General features: G+C 42.3%; 1 protein-coding gene across 4 annotated transcripts in view; it reads right to left on the minus strand.

The window, feature by feature from the left end:
* Window positions 1-21633, minus strand: part of LOC110531298 (CD9 antigen) — a 48975-nt gene that overhangs the window by 4643 nt on the left and 22699 nt on the right. For all 4 annotated transcript variants that reach the window (XM_036989112.1, XM_036989113.1, XM_036989110.1 and 1 more), the window contains exons 2-3: window positions 11544-11646; window positions 1397-1494 (exon numbers count right to left, since the gene is read on the minus strand). In XM_036989112.1, coding sequence (XP_036845007.1) covers window positions 1397-1494; window positions 11544-11643 — 198 coding nt within the window. In that variant the 5' untranslated portion in view covers window positions 11644-11646. The remainder of the gene's footprint in view (window positions 1-1396; window positions 1495-11543; window positions 11647-21633) is intronic.

The following is a 21633-nucleotide window of genomic DNA, read 5'->3' on the forward strand; positions in this document are numbered from 1 at the left end:
ATGCCCCTTAATGTCCAACAAGGTCATATCTGGACAGTTGGTATGGAAATATGGTATGGAAATATGGAAAAAAAAATGGACAACTTTAGCTTTTACTTCACTACATTCCTAAAGAAAATAATGTACTTTTTACTCCATACATTATCCCTGACACCCAAAAGTACTCGATACATTTTGAAAGGAAAATGGTCCAATTGTACACAATTATCAAGAGAACATCCCTGGTCATCCCTACTGCCTCTGATCTGGAGGACTCACTAAACAGAGAACATCCCTGGTCATCCCTACAGCCTCTGATCTGGTGGACTCACTAAACAGAGAACATCCCTGGTCATCTCTACTGCCTCTGATCTGGAGGACTCACTAAACAGAGAACATCCCTGGTCATCCCTACTGCCTCTGATCTGGAGGACTCACTAAACAGAGAACATCCCTGGTCATCTCTACTGCCTCTGATCTGGCAGACTCACTAAACACAAATGCAATGTTGGTAAATGATGTCTGAGTGTTGGAGTGTTTCCCTGGCTATCTGTAAATGATGTCTGAGTGTTGGAGTGTACCCCTGGCTATCTGTAAATGATGTCTGAGTGTTGGAGTGTACCCCTGGCTATTTGTAATGATGTCTGAGTGTTGGGAGTGTTCCCCTGGCTATCTGTAAATTATGTCTGAGTGTTGGAGTGTTCCCCTGGCTATCTGTAATGATGTCTGAGTGTTGGAGTGGGCCCCTGGCTATCTGTAAATGATGTCTGAGTGTTGGAGTGTTCCCCTGGCTATATGTAAATGATGTCTGAGTGTTGGAGTGTTCCCCTGGCTGTCTGTAAATAATGTCTGAGTGTTGGAGTGTACCCCTGGCTATCATCCCTGGCTATCTGTAAATGATGTCTGAGTGTTCCCCTGGCTATCTGTAAATGATGTCTGAGTGTTGGAGTGTTCCCCTGGCTATCTGTAATGATGGCTGAGTGTTGGAGTGTTCCCCTGGCTATCTAACAATAATAATAACAACATTGTGCTGTCTGGTTTGCTTCATATAAGGAAGTTGAAATGGCTTATACATTTACTGTTGATACTTCAGTATATTTAAAACCAAATACTTTTAGACTTTTACTCAAGTAGTATTTTACTGAGTGACTTTCACTTTTACTTGAGTCATTGTCTATTAAGGTATCTTTACTTTTACTACAGTATAAGAATTGGGTACTTTTTCCACCACTGAATGAGACCTAGTAAAGGGCCTATAAGAGACTTATAAGCACACTGACGAACTACAAAGTAGTGGCTAATGTGTGTACTTCTAAAATACAGTGTTACTGAAGATTCTGAGTTCAGGCAAGATCGGACTAATTATCTAGCTAGCTTGATTGCGTTTTCTGCCCCTCGGGGAAGTGCGTCAACTCACCGACCCCAGCAGACACTGGGACTCTCGTATGGCTCCACAGCAGCCAAAGAATCCCACCAACATCACTAGACTGCCCGCTATGATCAGGATATACACACCTGGGGGGGGAGAGACAGAGACCGAAACAGCGACAGAGAGAGAGAGGAAAACAAATCAGATGAAAGACCATTCAGGGTATTATATATTCAGCCAGACTGGTGCAGTTCCCAGGAGCACCAGCAGAGGGCAGCATTAGACCACACAAACAACACGATTATCAACCAGATCATCTGTGAGAGAGCTTTACAAGCTGAACATAATCTGCACTAAACAGACATAATGTAGTGACCAGCAGGAGAGTCAGTACCATAACTGTGGACTAAACAGACATAATGTAGTGACCAGCAGGAGAGTCAGTACCATAACTGTGGACTAAACAGACATAATGTAGTGACCAGCAGGAGAGTCAGTACCATAACTGGACTAAACAGACATTATGTAGTGACCAGCAGGAGAGTCAGTACCATAACTGTGGACTAAACATACATAATGTAGTGACCAGCAGGAGAGTCAGTATTATAACTGTGGACTAAACAGACATAATGTAGTGACCAGCAGGAGAGTCAGTACCATAACTGGACTAAACAGACATAATGTAGTGACCAGCAGGAGAGTCAGTACCATAACTGTGGACTAAACAGACATAATGTAGTGACCAGCAGGAGAGTCAGTACCATAACTGTGGACTAAACAGACATAATGTAGTGACCAGCAGGAGAGTCAGTACCATAACTGTGGACTAAACAGACATAATGTAGTGACCAGCAGGAGAGTCAGTATTATAACTGTGGACTAAACAGACATAATGTAGTGACCAGCAGGAGAGTCAGTATTATAACTGTGGACTAAACAGACATAATGTAGTGACCAGCAGGAGAGTCAGTATTATAACTGTGGACTAAACAGACATAATGTAGTGACCAGCAGGAGAGTCAGTATTATAACTGTGGACTAAACAGACATAATGTAGTGACCAGCAGGAGAGTCAGTATTATAACTGTGGACTAAACAGACATAATGTAGTGACCAGCAGGAGAGTCAGTATTATAACTGTGGACTAAACAGACATAATGTAGTGACCAGCAGGAGAGTCAGTATTATAACTGTGGACTAAACAGACATAATGTAGTGACCAGCAGGAGAGTCAGTACCATAACTGTGGACTAAACAGACATAATGTAGTGACCAGCAGGAGAGTCAGTATTATAACTGTGGACTAAACAGACATAATGTAGTGACCAGCAGGAGAGTCAGTATTATAACTGTGGACTAAACAGACATAATGTAGTGACCAGCAGGAGAGTCAGTATTATAACTGTGGACTAAACAGACATAATGTAGTGAACAGCAGGAGAGTCAGTATTATAACTGTGGACTAAACAGACATAATGTAGTGACCAGCAGGAGAGTCAGAACCATAACTGTGGACTAAACAGACATAATGTAGTGACCAGCAGGAGAGTCAGTACCATAACTGGACTAAACAGACATAATGTAGTGACCAGCAGGAGAGTCAGTACCATAACTGTGGACTAAACAGACATAATGTAGTGACCAGCAGGAGAGTCAGTACCATAACTGTGGACTAAACAGACATAATGTAGTGACCAGCAGGAGAGTCAGTACCATAACTGTGGACTAAACAGACATAATGTAGTGACCAGCAGGAGAGTCAGTACCATAACTGTGGACTAAACAGACATAATGTAGTGACTAGCAGGAGAGTCAGTACCATAACTGTGGACTAAACAGACATAATGTAGTGACCAGCAGGAGAGTCAGTACCATAACTGTGGACTAAACAGACATAATGTAGTGACCAGCAGGAGAGTCAGTACCATAACTGTGGACTAAACAGACATAATGTAGTGACCAGCAGGAGAGTCAGTATTATAACTGTGGACTAAACAGACATAATGTAGTGACCAGCAGGAGAGTCAGTACCATAACTGTGGACTAAACAGACATAATGTAGTGACCAGCAGGAGAGTCAGTACCATAACTGTGGACTAAACAGACATAATGTAGTGACCAGCAGGAGAGTCAGTACCATAACTGTGGACTAAACATACATAATGTAGTGACCAGCAGGAGAGTCAGTACCATAACTGTGGACTAAACAGACATAATGTAGTGACCAGCAGGAGAGTCAGTACCATAACTGTGGACTAAACATACATAATGTAGTGACCAGCAGGAGAGTCAGTATTATAACTGTGGACTAAACAGACATAATGTAGTGACCAGCAGGAGAGTCAGTACCATAACTGTGGACTAAACAGACATAATGTAGTGACCAGCAGGAGAGTCAGTACCATAACTGTGGACTAAACAGACATAATGTAGTGACCAGCAGGAGAGTCAGTACCATAACTGTGGACTAAACAGACATAATGTAGTGACCAGCAGGAGAGTCAGTATTATAACTGTGGACTAAACAGACATAATGTAGTGGCCAGCAGGAGAGTCAGTACCATAACTGTGGACTAAACAGACATAATGTAGTGACCAGCAGGAGAGTCAGTATTATAACTGTGGACTAAACAGACATAATGTAGTGAACAGCAGGAGAGTCAGTACCATAACTGTGGACTAAACAGACATAATGTAGTGACCAGCAGGAGAGTCAGTATTATAACTGTGGACTAAACAGACATAATGTAGTGACCAGCAGGAGAGTCAGTATTATAACTGTGGACTAAACAGACATAATGTAGTGAACAGCAGGAGAGTCAGTATCATAACTGTGGATTAAACAGACATAATGTAGTGACCAGCAGGAGAGTCAGTATTATAACTGTGGACTAAACAGACATAATGTAGTGACCAGCAGGAGAGTCAGTACCATAACTGTGGACTAAACAGACATAATGTAGTGACCAGCAGGAGAGTCAGTATTATAACTGTGGACTAAACAGACATAATGTAGTGACCAGCAGGAGAGTCAGTATCATAACTGTGGACTAAACAGACATTATGTAGTGACCAGCAGGAGAGTCAGTATTATAACTGTGGACTAAACAGACATAATGTAGTGACCAGCAGGAGAGTCAGTATTATAACTGTGGACTAAACAGACATAATGTAGTGAACAGCAGGAGAGTCAGTATCATAACTGTGGATTAAACAGACATAATGTAGTGACCAGCAGGAGAGTCAGTACCATAACTGTGGACTAAACATACATAATGTAGTGACCAGCAGGAGAGTCAGTACCATAACTGTGGACTAAACAGACATAATGTAGTGACCAGCAGGAGAGTCAGTATTATAACTGTGGATTAAACAGACATAATGTAGCGACCAGCAGGAGAGTCAGTACCATAACTGGACTAAACAGACATAATGTAGTGACCAGCAGGAGAGTCAGTACCATAACTGTGGACTAAACAGACATAATGTAGTGACCAGCAGGAGAGTCAGTACCATAACTGGACTAAACAGACATAATGTAGTGACCAGCAGGAGAGTCAGTACCATAACTGTGGACTAAACAGACATAATGTAGTGACCAGCAGGAGAGTCAGTATTATAACTGTGGACTAAACAGACATAATGTAGTGACCAGCAGGAGAGTCAGTACCATAACTGTGGACTAAACAGACATAATGTAGTGAACAGCAGGAGAGTCAGTATCATAACTGTGGACTAAACAGACATAATGTAGTGACCAGCAGGAGAGTCAGTATTATAACTGTGGACTAAACAGACATAATGTAGTGAACAGCAGGAGAGTCAGTATCATAACTGTGGATTAAACAGACATAATGTAGTGACCAGCAGGAGAGTCAGTATTATAACTGTGGACTAAACAGACATAATGTAGTGACCAGCAGGAGAGTCAGTACCATAACTGTGGACTAAACAGACATAATGTAGTGACCAGCAGGAGAGTCAGTATTATAACTGTGGACTAAACAGACATAATGTAGTGACCAGCAGGAGAGTCAGTATCATAACTGTGGACTAAACAGACATTATGTAGTGACCAGCAGGAGAGTCAGTATTATAACTGTGGACTAAACAGACATAATGTAGTGACCAGCAGGAGAGTCAGTATTATAACTGTGGACTAAACAGACATAATGTAGTGAACAGCAGGAGAGTCAGTATCATAACTGTGGATTAAACAGACATAATGTAGTGACCAGCAGGAGAGTCAGTACCATAACTGTGGACTAAACATACATAATGTAGTGACCAGCAGGAGAGTCAGTACCATAACTGTGGACTAAACAGACATAATGTAGTGACCAGCAGGAGAGTCAGTATTATAACTGTGGATTAAACAGACATAATGTAGCGACCAGCAGGAGAGTCAGTACCATAACTGGACTAAACAGACATAATGTAGTGACCAGCAGGAGAGTCAGTACCATAACTGTGGACTAAACAGACATAATGTAGTGACCAGCAGGAGAGTCAGTACCATAACTGGACTAAACAGACATAATGTAGTGACCAGCAGGAGAGTCAGTACCATAACTGTGGACTAAACAGACATAATGTAGTGACCAGCAGGAGAGTCAGTATTATAACTGTGGACTAAACAGACATAATGTAGTGACCAGCAGGAGAGTCAGTACCATAACTGTGGACTAAACAGACATAATGTAGTGAACAGCAGGAGAGTCAGTATCATAACTGTGGACTAAACAGACATAATGTAGTGACCAGCAGGAGAGTCAGTATTATAACTGTGGACTAAACAGACATAATGTAGTGAACAGCAGGAGAGTCAGTATTATAACTGTGGATTAAACAGACATAATGTAGTGACCAGCAGGAGAGTCAGTACCATAACTGTGGACTAAACAGACATAATGTAGTGACCAGCAGGAGAGTCAGTATTATAACTGTGGACTAAACAGACATAATGTAGTGACCAGCAGGAGAGTCAGTACCATAACTGTGGACTAAACAGACATAATGTAGTGACCAGCAGGAGAGTCAGTACCATAACTGTGGACTAAACAGACATAATGTAGTGACCAGCAGGAGAGTCAGTATTATAACTGTGGACTAAACAGACATAATGTAGTGACCAGCAGGAGAGTCAGTACCATAACTGTGGACTAAACAGACATAATGTAGTGACCAGCAGGAGAGTCAGTATTATAACTGTGGACTAAACATACATAATGTAGTGACCAGCAGGAGAGTCAGTACCATAACTGTGGACTAAACATACATAATGTAGTGACCAGCAGGAGAGTCAGTACCATAACTGTGGACTAAACAGACATAATGTAGTGACCAGCAGGAGAGTCAGTATTATAACTGTGGACTAAACAGACATAATGTAGTGACCAGCAGGAGAGTCAGTATTATAACTGTGGACTAAACAGACATAATGTAGTGACCAGCAGGAGAGTCAGTATTATAACTGTGGACTAAACAGACATAATGTAGTGACCAGCAGGAGAGTCAGTACCATAACTGTGGACTAAACAGACATTATGTAGTGACCAGCAGGAGAGTCAGTATTATAACTGTGGACTAAACAGACATAATGTAGTGACCAGCAGGAGAGTCAGTATTATAACTGTGGACTAAACAGACATAATGTAGTGACCAGCAGGAGAGTCAGTACCATAACTGTGGACTAAACAGACATAATGTAGTGACCAGCAGGAGAGTCAGTATTATAACTGGATTAAACAGACATAATGTAGTTACCAGCAGGAGAGTCAGTACCATAACTGTGGACTAAACAGACATAATGTAGTGACCAGCAGGAGAGTCAGTACCATAACTGTGGACTAAACAGACATAATGTAGTGACCAGCAGGAGAGTCAGTACCATAACTGTGGACTAAACAGACATAATGTAGTGACCAGCAGGAGAGTCAGTACCATAACTGTGGACTAAACAGACATAATGTAGTGACCAGCAGGAGAGTCAGTATTATAACTGGATTAAACAGACATAATGTAGTGACCAGCAGGAGAGTCAGTACCATAACTGTGGACTAAACAGACATAATGTAGTGACCAGCAGGAGAGTCAGTATTATAACTGTGGACTAAACAGACATAATGTAGTTACCAGCAGGAGAGTCAGTACCATAACTGTGGACTAAACAGACATAATGTAGTGACCAGCAGGAGAGTCAGTATTATAACTGTGGACTAAACAGACATAATGTAGTGACCAGCAGGAGAGTCAGTATTATAACTGTGGACTAAACAGACATAATGTAGTGAACAGCAGGAGAGTCAGTACCATAACTGTGGACTAAACAGACATAATGTAGTTACCAGCAGGAGAGTCAGTATTATAACTGTGGACTAAACAGACATAATGTAGTGACCAGCAGGAGAGTCAGTATTATAACTGTGGACTAAACAGACATAATGTAGTGAACAGCAGGAGAGTCAGTACCATAACTGTGGACTAAACAGACATAATGTAGTGACCAGCAGGAGAGTCAGTACCATAACTGTGGACTAAACAGATATAATGTAGTGACCAGCAGGAGAGTCAGTACCATAACTGTGGACTAAACATACATAATGTAGTGACCAGCAGGAGAGTCAGTACCATAACTGTGGACTAAACAGACATAATGTAGTGACCAGCAGGAGAGTCAGTATTATAACTGGACTAAACAGACATAATGTAGTGACCAGCAGGACCAGTGACCAGCTGACAGAGTGTCTATAGACTAACTAACCATATAGTTGACAGCGTGTCTATAGACTAACTAACCATATAGTTGACAGCGTGTCTATAGACTAACTAACCATATAGTTGAGTGTGTCTATAGACTAACTAACCATATAGTTGACAGTGTGTCTATAGACTAACTAACCACATAGTTGACAGTGTGTCTATAGACGAACTAACCATATAGAGGACAGTGTGTCTATAGACTAACTAACCATATAGTTGACAGTGTGTCTATAGACTAACTAACCGTAGTTGACAGTGTGTCTATAGAATAACTAACCATATAGATGACAGTGTCTATAGACTAACTAACCATATAGTTGACAGTGTCTATAGACTAACTAACCATATAGTTGATAGTGTCTATAGACTAACTAACCATATAGTTGACAGTGTGTCTATAGACTAACTAACCATATAGTTGACAGTGTCTATAGACTAACTAACCATATAGTTGACAGTGTGTCTATAGACTAACTAACCACATAGTTGACAGTGTGTCTATAGACTAACTAACCATATAGATGACAGTGTGTCTATAGACGAACTAACCATATAGATGACAGTGAGTGTCTATAGACTAACTAACCATATAGCTGACAGTGTGTCTATAGACTAAATAACCATATAGTTGACAGTGTGTCTATAGACTAACTAACCATATAGTTGACAGTGTGTCTATAGACTAACTAACCGTAGTTGACAGTGTGTCTATAGACTAACTAACCATATAGATGACAGTGTCTATAGACTAACTAACCATATAGTTGACAGTGTCTATAGACTAACTAACCATATAGTTGACAGTGTCTATAGACTAACTAACCATATAGTTGACAGTGTGTCTATAGACTAACTAACCATATAGTTGACAGTGTGTCTATAGACTAACTAACCATATAGTTGACAGTGTCTATAGACTAACTAACCATATAGTTGACAGTGTCTATAGACTAACTAACCATATAGTTGACAGCGTGTCTATAGACTAACTAACCATATAGTTGACAGTGTGTCTATAGACTAACTAACCATATAGCTGACAGCGTGTCTATAGACTAACTAACCATATAGATGACAGTGTGTCTATAGACTAACTAACCATATAGCTGACAGTGTGTCTATAGACTAACTAACCATATAGCTGACAGTGTGTCTATAGACTAACTAACCATATAGTTGAGTGTGTCTATAGACTAACTAACCATATAGCTGACAGTGTGTGTCTATAGACTAACTAACCATATAGTTGACAGTGTGTCTATAGACGAACTAACCATATAGATGACAGTGAGTGTCTATAGACTAACTAACCATATAGCTGACAGTGTGTCTATAGACTAACCATATAGTTGACAGTGTGTCTATAGACTAACTAACCATATATATGACAGTGTGTCTATAGACTAACTAACCATATAGATGACAGTGTGTCTATAGACTAACTAACCATATAGATGACAGTGTGTCTATAGACTAACTAACCATATATATGACAGTGTGTCTATAGACTAACTAACCATATAGATGACAGTGTGTCTATAGACTAACTAACCATATAGCTGACAGTGTCTATAGACTAACTAACCATATAGTTGACAGTGTGTGTCTATAGACTAACTAACCATATAGTTGACAGTGTGTCTATAGACTAACTAACCATATAGATGACAGTGTGTCTATAGACTAACTAACCATATAGATGACAGCGTGTCTGTCTATAGACTAACTAACCATAGTTGACAGTGTGTTTGTCTATAGACTAACTAACCATGTAGTTGACAGTGTGTCTATAGACTAACTAACCATATAGTTGACAGTGTGTCTATAGACTAACTAACCATATAGTTGACAGTGTGTCTATAGACTAACTAACCATATAGTTGACAGTGTGTCTATAGACTAACTAACCATATAGATGACAGTGTGTCTATAGACTAACTAACCATATAGATGACAGCGTGTCTGTCTATAGACTAACTAACCATAGTTGACAGTGTGTCTGTCTATAGACTAACTAACCATATAGATGACAGTGTGTCTATAGACTAACTAACCATAGTTGACAGTGTGTCTATAGACTAACTAACCATAGTTGACAGTGTGTCTGTCTATAGACTAACTAACCATATAGATGACAGTGTGTCTATAGACTAACTAACCATATAGTTGACAGTGTGTTTGTCTATAGACTAACTAACCATATAGTTGACAGTGTCTATAGACTAACTAACCATATAGTTGACAGTGTGTTTGTCTATAGACTAACTAACCATAGTTGACAGTGTGTTTGTCTATAGACTAATCATATGTCCTTTGTATGTTGGGCCATTCTTGATCCACACAGGAAACTGTTGAACGTGAATGTTCTTGACACAATCAGACTGGTGTTTTGTTTATGATTTCACATGACTGGACATGCAGATATGCATCTGGTGGGCCCAGATACCTGTTGGGCCCAGATACCTGTTGGGCACAGATACCGGTTGGGCACAGATACCGGTTGGGCACAGATACCGGTTGGGCACAGATACCGGTTGGGCACAGATACCGGTTGGGCACAGATACCGGTTGGGCACAGATACCGGTTGGGCACAGATACCGGTTGGGCACAGATACCGGTTGGGCACAGATACCTGTTGGGCACAGATACCGGTTGGGCACAGATACCGGTTGGGCACAGATACAAGTTGGGCACAGATACAAGTTGGGCACAGATACCGGTTGGGCACAGATACCGGTTGGGCACAGATACCGGTTGGGCACAGATACCGGTTGGGCACAGATACCTGTTGGGCACAGATACCTGTTGGGCACAGATACCTGTTGGGCACAGATACCTGTTGGGCACAGATACCTGTTGGGCACAGATACCTGTTGGGCACAGATACCTTTAAAAATAAAAGGTAGGGGCGTGGATCAGGAAACCAGTCAGTATCCGGTGTGATCACCATTTGGCTCATGCTGCGAGACATCTCCTTTGCATCGAGCTGATCAGGCTGGTTATACGTGGTCTACGATTGTGAGGCCGGTTGGAGGCGGCTTATGGTAGATAAATGAACAGTAAATGATCTGGCAACAGCTCTGGTGGACATTCCTGCAGGGCAGCATGCCAATTACACATTCCGTCGAAACTTGAGATATTTTACAGTGGCCTTTTATTGGTGCACGTTGTGTTTAAATTTCTGTTCAGTATAGGGGCGACAACGCTGTATAGTATTAAACAACGCTGTTTTTCATACAGTTTATAAGCAGACATTTTTGTGACCCTATTGAAATTACAATCCTCACCGCTTCTCCAGGGCCACTTTCAGCCTCTCTGACATTATGTCACTCCTCCATGCTCATTGGTTCATTTATAGGCCTCCTCCAGTCCCATTGGCTAACTCACACATCCCCTCCCTACTGATTGGCTGATTCCTGTCCCTGTACTCACCATAAAAGAAGGTGTCTGGCGCTCCGTCTCCGTTCAGCAGAGCGACGGTCTCAGGATCGAACCGCAACCACAGCCCAACCGCAAGGACCAACGAGCCCATCAACTAGTAGAGAGAGGAGAGAGGGGGAGCGAGAGTGAGCGTAACAGAGAGGAAAGAAGATAAGAGAGATAGACACAAATAGCCTTCTAACTTACTCACATTTCCCCTCAACAACAGACCATCAGCATACACCTACATCACACTCCCTCTCCTCTCGGGCATTTCCACGGTAACGGAATTACACTTTCATAATGTATGCCAAAAAAACAACAACAAAAAAACATTGATTCCAAAAAGTTTAACAAACCATTCAACTCTATGGACAGGGGCTTACTTTGATCAATTTACACGTGCATTTCACAAAAACAAATGTAGTTTAATAACTGCGACGATGCAAAGTATGGTAACAGAATTACGGTAAAAATCTCCCTCTGGGTGTTTTTTTTAAAATGCGTTTTTAATGTTTTCTATCTGGGATTTACATTCCAAGATGTCTGCAGAGAGAATGATGCGTCAGCTATGACATCACACCTCGACAGGTTTTCCTTTGGTTACTGAACTACAGGAGGTGGATCAACACCCGGTAACGGAACTGATCTGTACTGTACAGAAAGGCATAATTATGGACATGAACATCCTTCTCTTCATGGTAATTTATGCTAAATAGGAACACGCTTATTTTTGCATATTTGCCGGCCTACACACCGGCTATTGTCGTAATTACCTCCTTCCATAAACAACACCACATCTGGTTGGTCCAAACCAGACCAATCAGAGCCAGTACCGTAGGAAGTAGTACAGTAGTTTAGTACAGAACTTTAGTACAATAGTACAGTAGTTCAGTACAATAGTAGAGTACAGTAGTTTAGTACAGTAGAGTAGAGTAGTTTAGTACAGAACTTTAGTGCAATAGTACAGTAGTTTAGTACAATAGTAGAGTACAGTAGTTTAATACAATAGAGTACATTAGTTTAGTACAGTACTTTAGTACAATAGTACAGTACAGTAGTTTAGTACAATAGTAGTTTAGTACAGTACAGTAGTTTAGTACAGTAGAGTACAGTAGTTTAGTACAGTAGAGTACAGTAGTTTAGTACAGTAGTTTAGTACAGTACAGTAGAGTAGTTTAGAACAGTAGAGTACAGTAGTTTAGTAGAGTACAGTACAGTAGTTTAGAACAGTAGAGTACAGTAGTTTAGTACAGTACAGTAGTTTAGTACAGTAGTTTAGAACAGTAGAGTACAGTAGTTTAGTAGAGTACAGTAGTTTAGTAGAGTACAATTGTTTAGTAGAGTCGAGTACAATAGTTTAGTACAGTACAGTAGTTTAGTACAGTAGAGTACAGTAGTTTAGTACAGTACACTAGTTTAGTACAGTAGAGTACACTAGTTTAGTACAGTATAGTACAGTAGGGTAGTACAGTAGAGTACAGTAGGGTAGTACAGTAGAGTACAATTGTTTAGTAGAGTCGAGTACAATAGTTTAGTACAGTATAGTAGTTTAGTACAGTAGTTTAGTACAGTAGAGTACAATTGTTTAGTACAGTAGAGTACAATTGTTTAGTACAGTAGAGTACAATTGTTTAGTACAGTACAGTAGTTTAGTACAGTAGTTTAGTACAGTACAGTAGTTTAGTACAGTACAGTAGTTTAGTACAGTACAGTAGTTTAGTACAGTAGTTTAGTACAGTAGTTTAGTACAGTAGAGTAGTTTAGTACAGTAGAGTAGTTTAGTACAGTAGTTTAGTACAGTACAGTAGAGTAGTTTAGTACAGTAGTTTAGTACAGTAGTTTAGTAGAGTACACTAGTTTAGTACAGTACAGTAGTTTAGAACAGTAGAGTACAATTGTTTAGTACAGTAGAGTAGTTTAGTACAGTACAGTAGTTTAGTACAGTAGAGTAGAGTAGTTTAGTACAGTAGAGTAGAGTAGTTTAGTACAGTAGTTTAGTACAGTAGAGTAGTTTAGTACAGTAGTTTAGTACAGTAGAGTAGTTTAGTACAGTAGAGTAGTTTAGTACAGTAGTTTAGTACAGTACAGTACAGTAGTTTAGTACAGTACAGTAGTTTAGTACAGTAGAGTAGAGTAGTTTAGTACAGTAGAGTAGAGTAGTTTAGTACAGTAGTTTAGTACAGTAGAATAGTTTAGTACAGTAGAGTAGTTTAGTACAGTAGTTTAGTACAGTACAGTAGAGTAGTTTAGTACAGTAGAGTAGTTTAGTACAGTAGTTTAGTACAGTACAGTAGAGTAGTTTAGTACAGTAGTTTAGTACAGTACAGTAGTTTAGTACAGTAGTTTAGTTTAGTACAGTAGTTTAGTACAGTACAGTAGTTTAGTACAGTACAGTAGTTTAGTACAGTACAGTAGTTTAGTACAGTACAGTAGTTTAGTACAGTACAGTAGAGTAGTTTAGTACAGTAGTTTAGTACAGTAGTTTAGTACAGTAGTTTAGTACAGTAGTTTAGTACAGTACAGTAGTTTAGTACAGTAGAGTAGTTTAGTACAGTAGTTTAGTACAGTAGAGTAGTTTAGTACAGTAGTTTAGTACAGTAGTTTAGTACAGTAGTTTAGTAGAGTACAGTAGATACTTTTTTGGGAGGGATTAAGAAGAGCAGTGTGTGTGTGTGTGTGTGTGTGTGTGTGTGTGTGTGTGTGTGTGTGTGTGTGTGTGTGTGTCCTAGCTAGTCTACGGTGAGGTTTATTAACCCAGGTATTTTTGGACACAGTGGAAATATCTGGCTGTTAAGGCCTTTTTATTGAGGGAGTTTTACAGTGTAGGCTTTAACGGTGTAGTCTAATGGTCTGTTCAGTGTAGGCTTTAATGGTGTGGTCTAATGGTCTGTTCAGTGTAGGCTTTAACGGTGTAGTCTAATGGTCTGTTCAGTGTAGGCTTTAATGGTGTAGTCTAATGGTCTGTTCAGTGTAGGCTTTAACAGTGTAGTCTAATGGTCTGTTCAGTGTAGGCTTTAACAGTGTAGTCTAATGGTCTGTTCAGTGTAGGCTTTAACAGTGTAGTCTAATGGTCTGTTCAGTGTAGGCTTTAGTGGTGTAGTCTAATGGTCTGTTCAGTGTAGGCTTTAACGGTGTAGTCTAATGGTCTGTTCAGTGTAGGCTTTAACGGTGTAGTCTAATGGTCTGTTCAGTGTAGGCTTTAACGGTGTAGTCTAATGGTCTGTTCAGTGTAGGCTTTAACGGTGTAGTCTAATGGTCTGTTCAGTGTAGGCTTTAACGGTGTAGTCTAATGGTCTGTTCAGTGTAGGCTTTAACGGTGTAGTCTAATGGTCTGTTCAGTGTAGGCTTTAACGGTGTAGTCTAATGGTCTGTTCAGTGTAGGCTTTAACGGTGTAGTCTAATGGTCTGTTCAGTGTAGGCTTTAACGGTGTAGTCTAATGGTCTGTTCAGTGTAGGCTTTAACGGTGTAGTCTAATGGTCTGTTCAGTGTAGGCTTTAATGGTGTAGTCTAATGGTCTGTTCAGTGTAGGCTTTAACGGTGTAGTCTAATGGTCTGTTCAGTGTAGGCTTTAACGGTGTAGTCTAATGGTCTGTTCAGTGTAGGCTTTAACAGTGTAGTCTAATGGTCTGTTCAGTGTAGGCTTTAATGGTGTAGTCTAATGGTCTGTTCAGTGTAGGCTTTAACGGTGTAGTCTAATGGTCTGTTCAGTGTAGGCTTTAATGGTGTAGTCTAATGGTCTGTTCAGTGTAGGCTTTAACGGTGTAGTCTAATGGTCTGTTCAGTGTAGGCTTTAACGGTGTAGTCCAATGGTCTGTTCAGTGTAGGCTTTAATGGTGTAGTCCAATGGTCTGTTCAGTGTAGGCTTTAATGGTGTAGTCCAATGGTCTGTTCAGTGTAGGCTTTAATGGTGTAGTCTAATGGTCTGTTCAGTGTAGGCTTTAATGGTGTGGTCTAATGGTCTGTTCAGTGTAGGCTTTAATGGTGTGGTCTAATGGTCTGTTCAGTGTAGGCTTTAACGGTGTAGTCTAATGGTCTGTTCAGTGTAGGCTTTAATGGTGTGGTCTAATGGTCTGTTCAGTGTAGGCTTTAACGGTGTAGTCTAATGGTCTGTTCAGTGTAGGCTTTAATGGTGTAGTCTAATGGTCTGTTCAGTGTAGGCTTTAATGGTGTAGTCTAATTGTCTGTTCAGTGTAGGCTTTAATGGTGTAGTCTAATGGTCTGTTCAGTGTAGGCTTTAACGGTGTAGTCTAATGGTCTGTTTGTGAGGGTAATTTCCATCAGCGCTAAGGGGGGAGGGGGGGTGTGGCTCTAAGGTCTGTTATAGTGGGTTAACAGCAGAGAGAGAGAGAGGGGAAGGGGGGGTGTAGCTCTAAGGTCTGTTATAGTGGGTTAACAGCAGAGAGAGAGAGAGAGGGGAAGGGGGTGGGTGTAGCTCTAAGGTCTGTTATAGCAGGTTAACAGCAGAGAGAGAGAGAGAGGGGGAGGGGGGTGTAGCTCTAAGGTCTGTTATAGTGGGTTAACAGCAGAGAGAGAGAGAGGGGAAGGGGGGGTGTAGCTCTAAGGTCTGTTATAGTGGGTTAACAGCAGAGAGAGAGAGAGAGAGGGGGGGAGGGGGGGGTGTAGCTCTAAGGTCTGTTATAGCAGGTTAACAGCAGAGAGAGAGGGGGGGGGTGTAGCTCTAAGGTCTGTTATAGTGGGTTATCAGCAGAGAGAGAGAGAGGGGGAGGGGGGTGTAGCTCTAAGGTCTGTTATAGTGGGTTAACAGCAGAGAGAGAGAGAGGGGGAGGGGGGTGTAGCTCTAAGGTCTGTTATAGTGGGTTAACAGCAGAGAGAGAGAAAGAGAGAGGGGGGGAGGGGGGGGTGTAGCTCTAAGGTCTGTTATAGCAGGTTAACAGCAGAGAGAGAGGGGGGGGGTGTAGCTCTAAGGTCTGTTATAGTGGGTTATCAGCAGAGAGGGAGAGGGGGGAGGGGGGGTGTAGCTCTAAGGTCTGTTATAGTGGGTTATCAGCAGAGAGGGAGAGGGGGGAGGGGGGGTGTAGCTCTAAGGTCTGTTATAGTGGGTTATCAGCAGAGAGGGAGAGGGGGGAGGGGGGGTGTAGCTCTAAGGTCTGTTATAGTGGGTTAACAGCAGAGAGAGAGAGGGGGAGGGGGGGTGTAGCTCTAAGGTCTGTTATAGTGGGTTAACAGCAGAGAGAGAGAGAGAGAGGGGGGGAGGGGGGGTGTAGCTCTAAGGTCTGTTATAGCAGGTTAACAGCAGAGAGAGAGGGGGGGGGTGTAGCTCTAAGGTCTGTTATAGTGGGTTAACAGCAGAGAGAGAGAAAGAGAGAGGGGGGGAGGGGGGGTGTAGCTCTAAGGTCTGTTATAGCAGGTTAACAGCAGAGAGAGAGGGGGGGGTGTAGCTCTAAGGTCTGTTATAGTGGGTTATCAGCAGAGAGGGAGAGGGGGGAGGGGGGGTGTAGCTCTAAGGTCTGTTATAGTGGGTTATCAGCAGAGAGGGAGAGGGGGGAGGGGGGGTGTAGCTTTAAGGCCTGTTATAGTGGGTTATCAGCAGAGAGGGAGAGGGGGGAGGGGGGGTGTAGCTCTAAGGTCTGTTATAGTGGGTTAACAGCAGAGAGAGAGAGGGGGAGGGGGGGTGTAGCTCTAAGGTCTGTTATAGTGGGTTAACAGCAGAAAGAGAGAGAGGGGAAGGGGGGGTGTAGCTCTAAGGTCTGTTATAGTGGGTTATCAGCAAAGAGAGTGAGAGAGGGGGGAGGGGGGGTGTAGCTCTAAGGTCTGTTATAGTGGGTTATCAGCAAAGAGAGCGAGAGAGGGGGAGGGGGGGGTGTAGCTCTAAGGTCTGTTATAGTGGGTTAACAGCAAAGAGAGAGAGAGGGGGGGAGGGGGGTAAACAGAGAAAGAATGAAGATGAAAAGAAAGTATGAGAGTGAAAGAGGAAGGACGGGTGGGGAGGGGGTGTAGCTATAAGGTCTGTGTTATAGTGGGTTATCAGCAGAGAGAGAGAGGGAGAGGGGGGAGGGGCAAACCCCATTGTATCTGATGAGAGAGTGGAGGGAAAGGGGGTTTAAAAAGGGGGAACCCTGTTGTACGATGTTGTTTAACAATTCTCTCCCTCTCTCCACATATATAACCATGCATGTCCTTTACAGAGGGGTTGGCTACAGACAATGGTGTGCCTAAATACAGCTAGGTACCTCAGCCCAAAGGGTTTTACTCTTATGTCAGACGGCATTGACCACACCCACTCCTCCCCCCACGCCAACTTTGCCACCACCACTGAAGAAGAAAAAAAATCATAGGGGAAACACTAGTGTGTGTGTGTGTTTTCCATCTCCTAAAATGGCTTTGCATTCTGTGCTGGAGAGACATGAATGTGCCCATGTGCGTGCATTCAGCAGCCTTTACCAGTGTCAGAACTACAGTTGAAGTTGGAAGTTTACATATACTTAGGTTGGAGTCATTAAACTCGTTTTTCAACCACTTCACAAATTTCTTGTTAACAAACTATAGTTTTGGCAAGTCGGTTAGGACATCTACTTTGTGCATGACACAAGGAATTTGTCAAAAAAATTGTTTACAGAAAGACTATTTCACTGTATCACAATTCCAGTGGGTCAGAAGTTTGCATACACTAAGTTGACTATGCCTTTAAACAGCTTGGAAAATTCCAGAAAATTATGTCATGGTTTTAGAAGCTTCTGATAGGCTAATTGACATCATTTGAGTCAATTGGAGGTGTACCTGTGGATGTATTTCAAGGCCTACCTTCAAACTCAGTGCCTCTTTGCTTGACATCACAGGAAAATCCAAAGAAATCAGCCAAGACCTCAGAAAAAAAATTGTAGACCTCCACAAGTCTGGTTTATCCTTGGGAGCAATTTCCAAATGCCTGAAGGTACCACGTTAATCTGTACAAACAATAGTACGCAAGTATAAACACCATGTGACTACGCAGCCGTCATACCGCTCAGGAAGAAGACGCCTTCTGTCTCCTAGAGATGAACGTACTTTGGTGTAAAAAGTGCAAATCAATCCCAGAACAACTGCAAAGGACCTTGTGAAGATGCTGGAGGAAACAGGTACAAAAGTATCTATATCCACAGTAAAACAAGTCCTATATCGACATAACCTGAAAGGCCGTTCAGCAAGGAAGAAGCCACTGCTCCAACTACGGTTTTCAACTACACATGGGGACAAAGATCATACATTTTGGAGAAATGTCCTCTGGTTTGATTAAACAAAAATAGAACTGTTTGGCCATAATGACCATCGTTTTGTTTGAAGGAAAAAGGGGGAGGGCTTGCAAGCCGAAGAACACCATCCCAACCGTGAAGCACGGGGGTGGCAGCATCATGTTGTGGGGGTGCTTAGCTGCAGGAGGGACTGGTGCACTTCACATCATGAAGCAGGAAAATGATGTAGATATATTGAAGCAACATTTCAAGACATCAGTCAGGAAGTTAAAGCTTGGTCGCAAATGGGTCTTCCAAATGGAGATAACCCCAAGCATACTATCAAAGTTGTGGCAAAATGGCTTAATGACAACAAAGTCAAGGTATTGGAGTGGCCATCACAAAGCCCTGACCTCAATCCTATAGAAAATTTGTGGGCAGAACTGAAAAAGCGGGTGCGAGCAAGGAGGCCTACAAACCTGACTCAGTTACATCAGCTCTGTCAGGAGGAATGGGCCAAAATTCACTCAACTTATTGTGGAAAGCTTGTGGAAGGCTACCCAAAACATTTTACCCAAGTTAAACTATTTAAAGGCAATGCTACCAAATACTAATTGAGTGTATGTAAACTTCTGACCCACAAGGAATGTGATGAAAGAAATAAAAGCTGAAATAATTCTCTACTATTATTCTGACATTTTACATTCTTAAAATAAAGTGGTGATCCCAACTGACCTAAGACAGGGGATTTTGACTTGGATTAAAAGTCAGGAATTGTGAAAAACTGAGTTTAAATGTATTTGGCTAAGGTGTATGTAAACTTCCGACTTCAACTGAACCATAATGGCTGTGTGGTTAGATGCGTCCGTGATGTGTACACCGAGTAACTTTTAAAAAACTTCTCCACTACTGTCCTGTCGATGTGGATAGGGGGGTGCTCCCTCTGCTGTCCACAATCATCTCCTTTGTTGAGTTGACATTGAGTGAGGTTATTTTCCTGACACCACACTCAGAGGGCCCTCACCTCCTCCCTGTAGGCTGTCTCGTCATTGTTGTAATCAAGCCTACCACTGTAGTGTCGTCTGCAAACTTGATGATTGAGTTGGAGGCGTGCAATGGCCACGCAGTCATGGGTTAACAGGGAGTACAGGAGGGGGCTGAGAGCGCACCCTTGTGGGGCCCCAGTGTTGGGGGATCAGCGGGGTGGAGATGTTGTTTTCTACCCTCACCACCTGAGGGCGGCCCGTCAGAAAGTCCAAAACCCAGTTGCACAGGGCGGAGTCGAGACCCAGAGTCTCGAGCTTAATGAAGAGTTTGGAGGATACTATGGTGTTAAATGCTGAGCTGTAATCGATGAACAGCATTCTTCCATAGATATTCCTCTTGTCCAGATGGGTTAGGGCAGTGTGCAGTGTGGTTGCGATTGCGTTGTCTGTGGACCTATTTGGGCGGTAAGCAAATTGGAGTGGGTCTAGGGTGGAGGTGATATGATCCTTGACTAGTCTCTCAAAGCACTTCAAGATGACGAGAGTGAGTGCAATGGGGCGATAGCCATTTAGCTCAGTTACCTTAGCTTTCTTGGGAACAGGAACAATGGTGGCCCTCTTGAAGCATGTGGGAACAGCAGACTGGGATAAGGATTGATTGAATATGTCCGTAAATACACCAGCCAGCTGGTCTGCGCATGTTAAGGCGCAGCTAGGGATGCCGTCTGGGCCGGCAGCATTGCGAGGGTTAACACGTTTAAATGTTTTACTCACGTTGGCCGCGGTGAAGGAGAGTCCGCAGGCTTTGGTAGCAGGCCGTGTCAGTGGCACTGTATTGTCCTTAAAGCGAGCAAAGAAGTTGTTTAATTTGTCTGGGAGCAAGACATCCTGGTCCGTGACGGGGCTGGTTTTCTTTTTGTCTTCCGTGATTGACTGTAGACCCTGCCACATATGTCTCATGTCTGAGCCGTTGAATTGCAACTCTACTTTGTCTCTATACTGACGCTTAGCTTGTTTGATCGCCTTGCAGAGGGAATAGCTACACTGTTTGTATTCGGTCATGTTTCTGGCCGCCTTGCCATGATTAAAAGCAGTGGTTTGCGCTTCCAGTTTTGCGCAAATGCTGCCATCAATTCACGGTTTCTGGTTGGGAAAGGTTTTAATAGTCACCGTGGATACAACATAAACCATGCACTTGCTAATAAACTTGCTCACCGATTCAGCGTATACATCAATGTTGTTGTCTGAGGCGATCCAAAAATGTGTTTTGTTTGTGTCGAACTGCTTTGCTCCATCTTGGCCAGGTCGCAATTGTAAATGAGAACTTGTTCTCAACTTGCCTACCTGGTTAAATGAAGGTGAAATAAATAAATTAAATAAAAATATCCCAGTCCACATGATCGAAGCAATCTTGAAGCGTGGAATCCGATTGGTCGGACCAGCGCTTAACAGACCTGAGCACGGGCGTTTCCTGTTTTAGTTTCTGTCTATAGGCTGGGAGCAACAAAATGGAGTCGTGGTCAGATTTGCCGAGCGGAAGGCGAGGGATGGCTTTGTATGCGTTGTGGAAGTTAGAGTAGCAATGATCTAGAATGCTGCCAGCCCGGGTCGCGCATTTGATATGCTGATCAAATTTAGAGAGCCTTGTTTTCAGATTAGCCTTGTTAAAATCCCCAGCTACAATAAATGCAGCCTCAGGATATGTGGTTTCCAGTTTACATAGAGTACAATGAAGTTCTTTCCAGGCCGTCGAGGTGTCTGCTTGGGGGGGTGGTGTACACGATTGTGATTATGAGGGGGGGTGTAGCTCTATCTACCAAGACAATTCTCTTGGTAGATAATGCAGACAGCATTTGATTGTAAGGAAGTCTAGGTCAGGTGAACAAAGGGACTTGAGTTCCTGTATGTTGTTATGATCACACCACGTCTCGTTAAACATAAGG

The sequence above is a fragment of the Oncorhynchus mykiss genome, chromosome 9 (genome assembly GCF_013265735.2).
Source record: "Oncorhynchus mykiss isolate Arlee chromosome 9, USDA_OmykA_1.1, whole genome shotgun sequence".
Classification (NCBI taxonomy): Eukaryota; Metazoa; Chordata; class Actinopteri; order Salmoniformes; family Salmonidae; genus Oncorhynchus; species Oncorhynchus mykiss.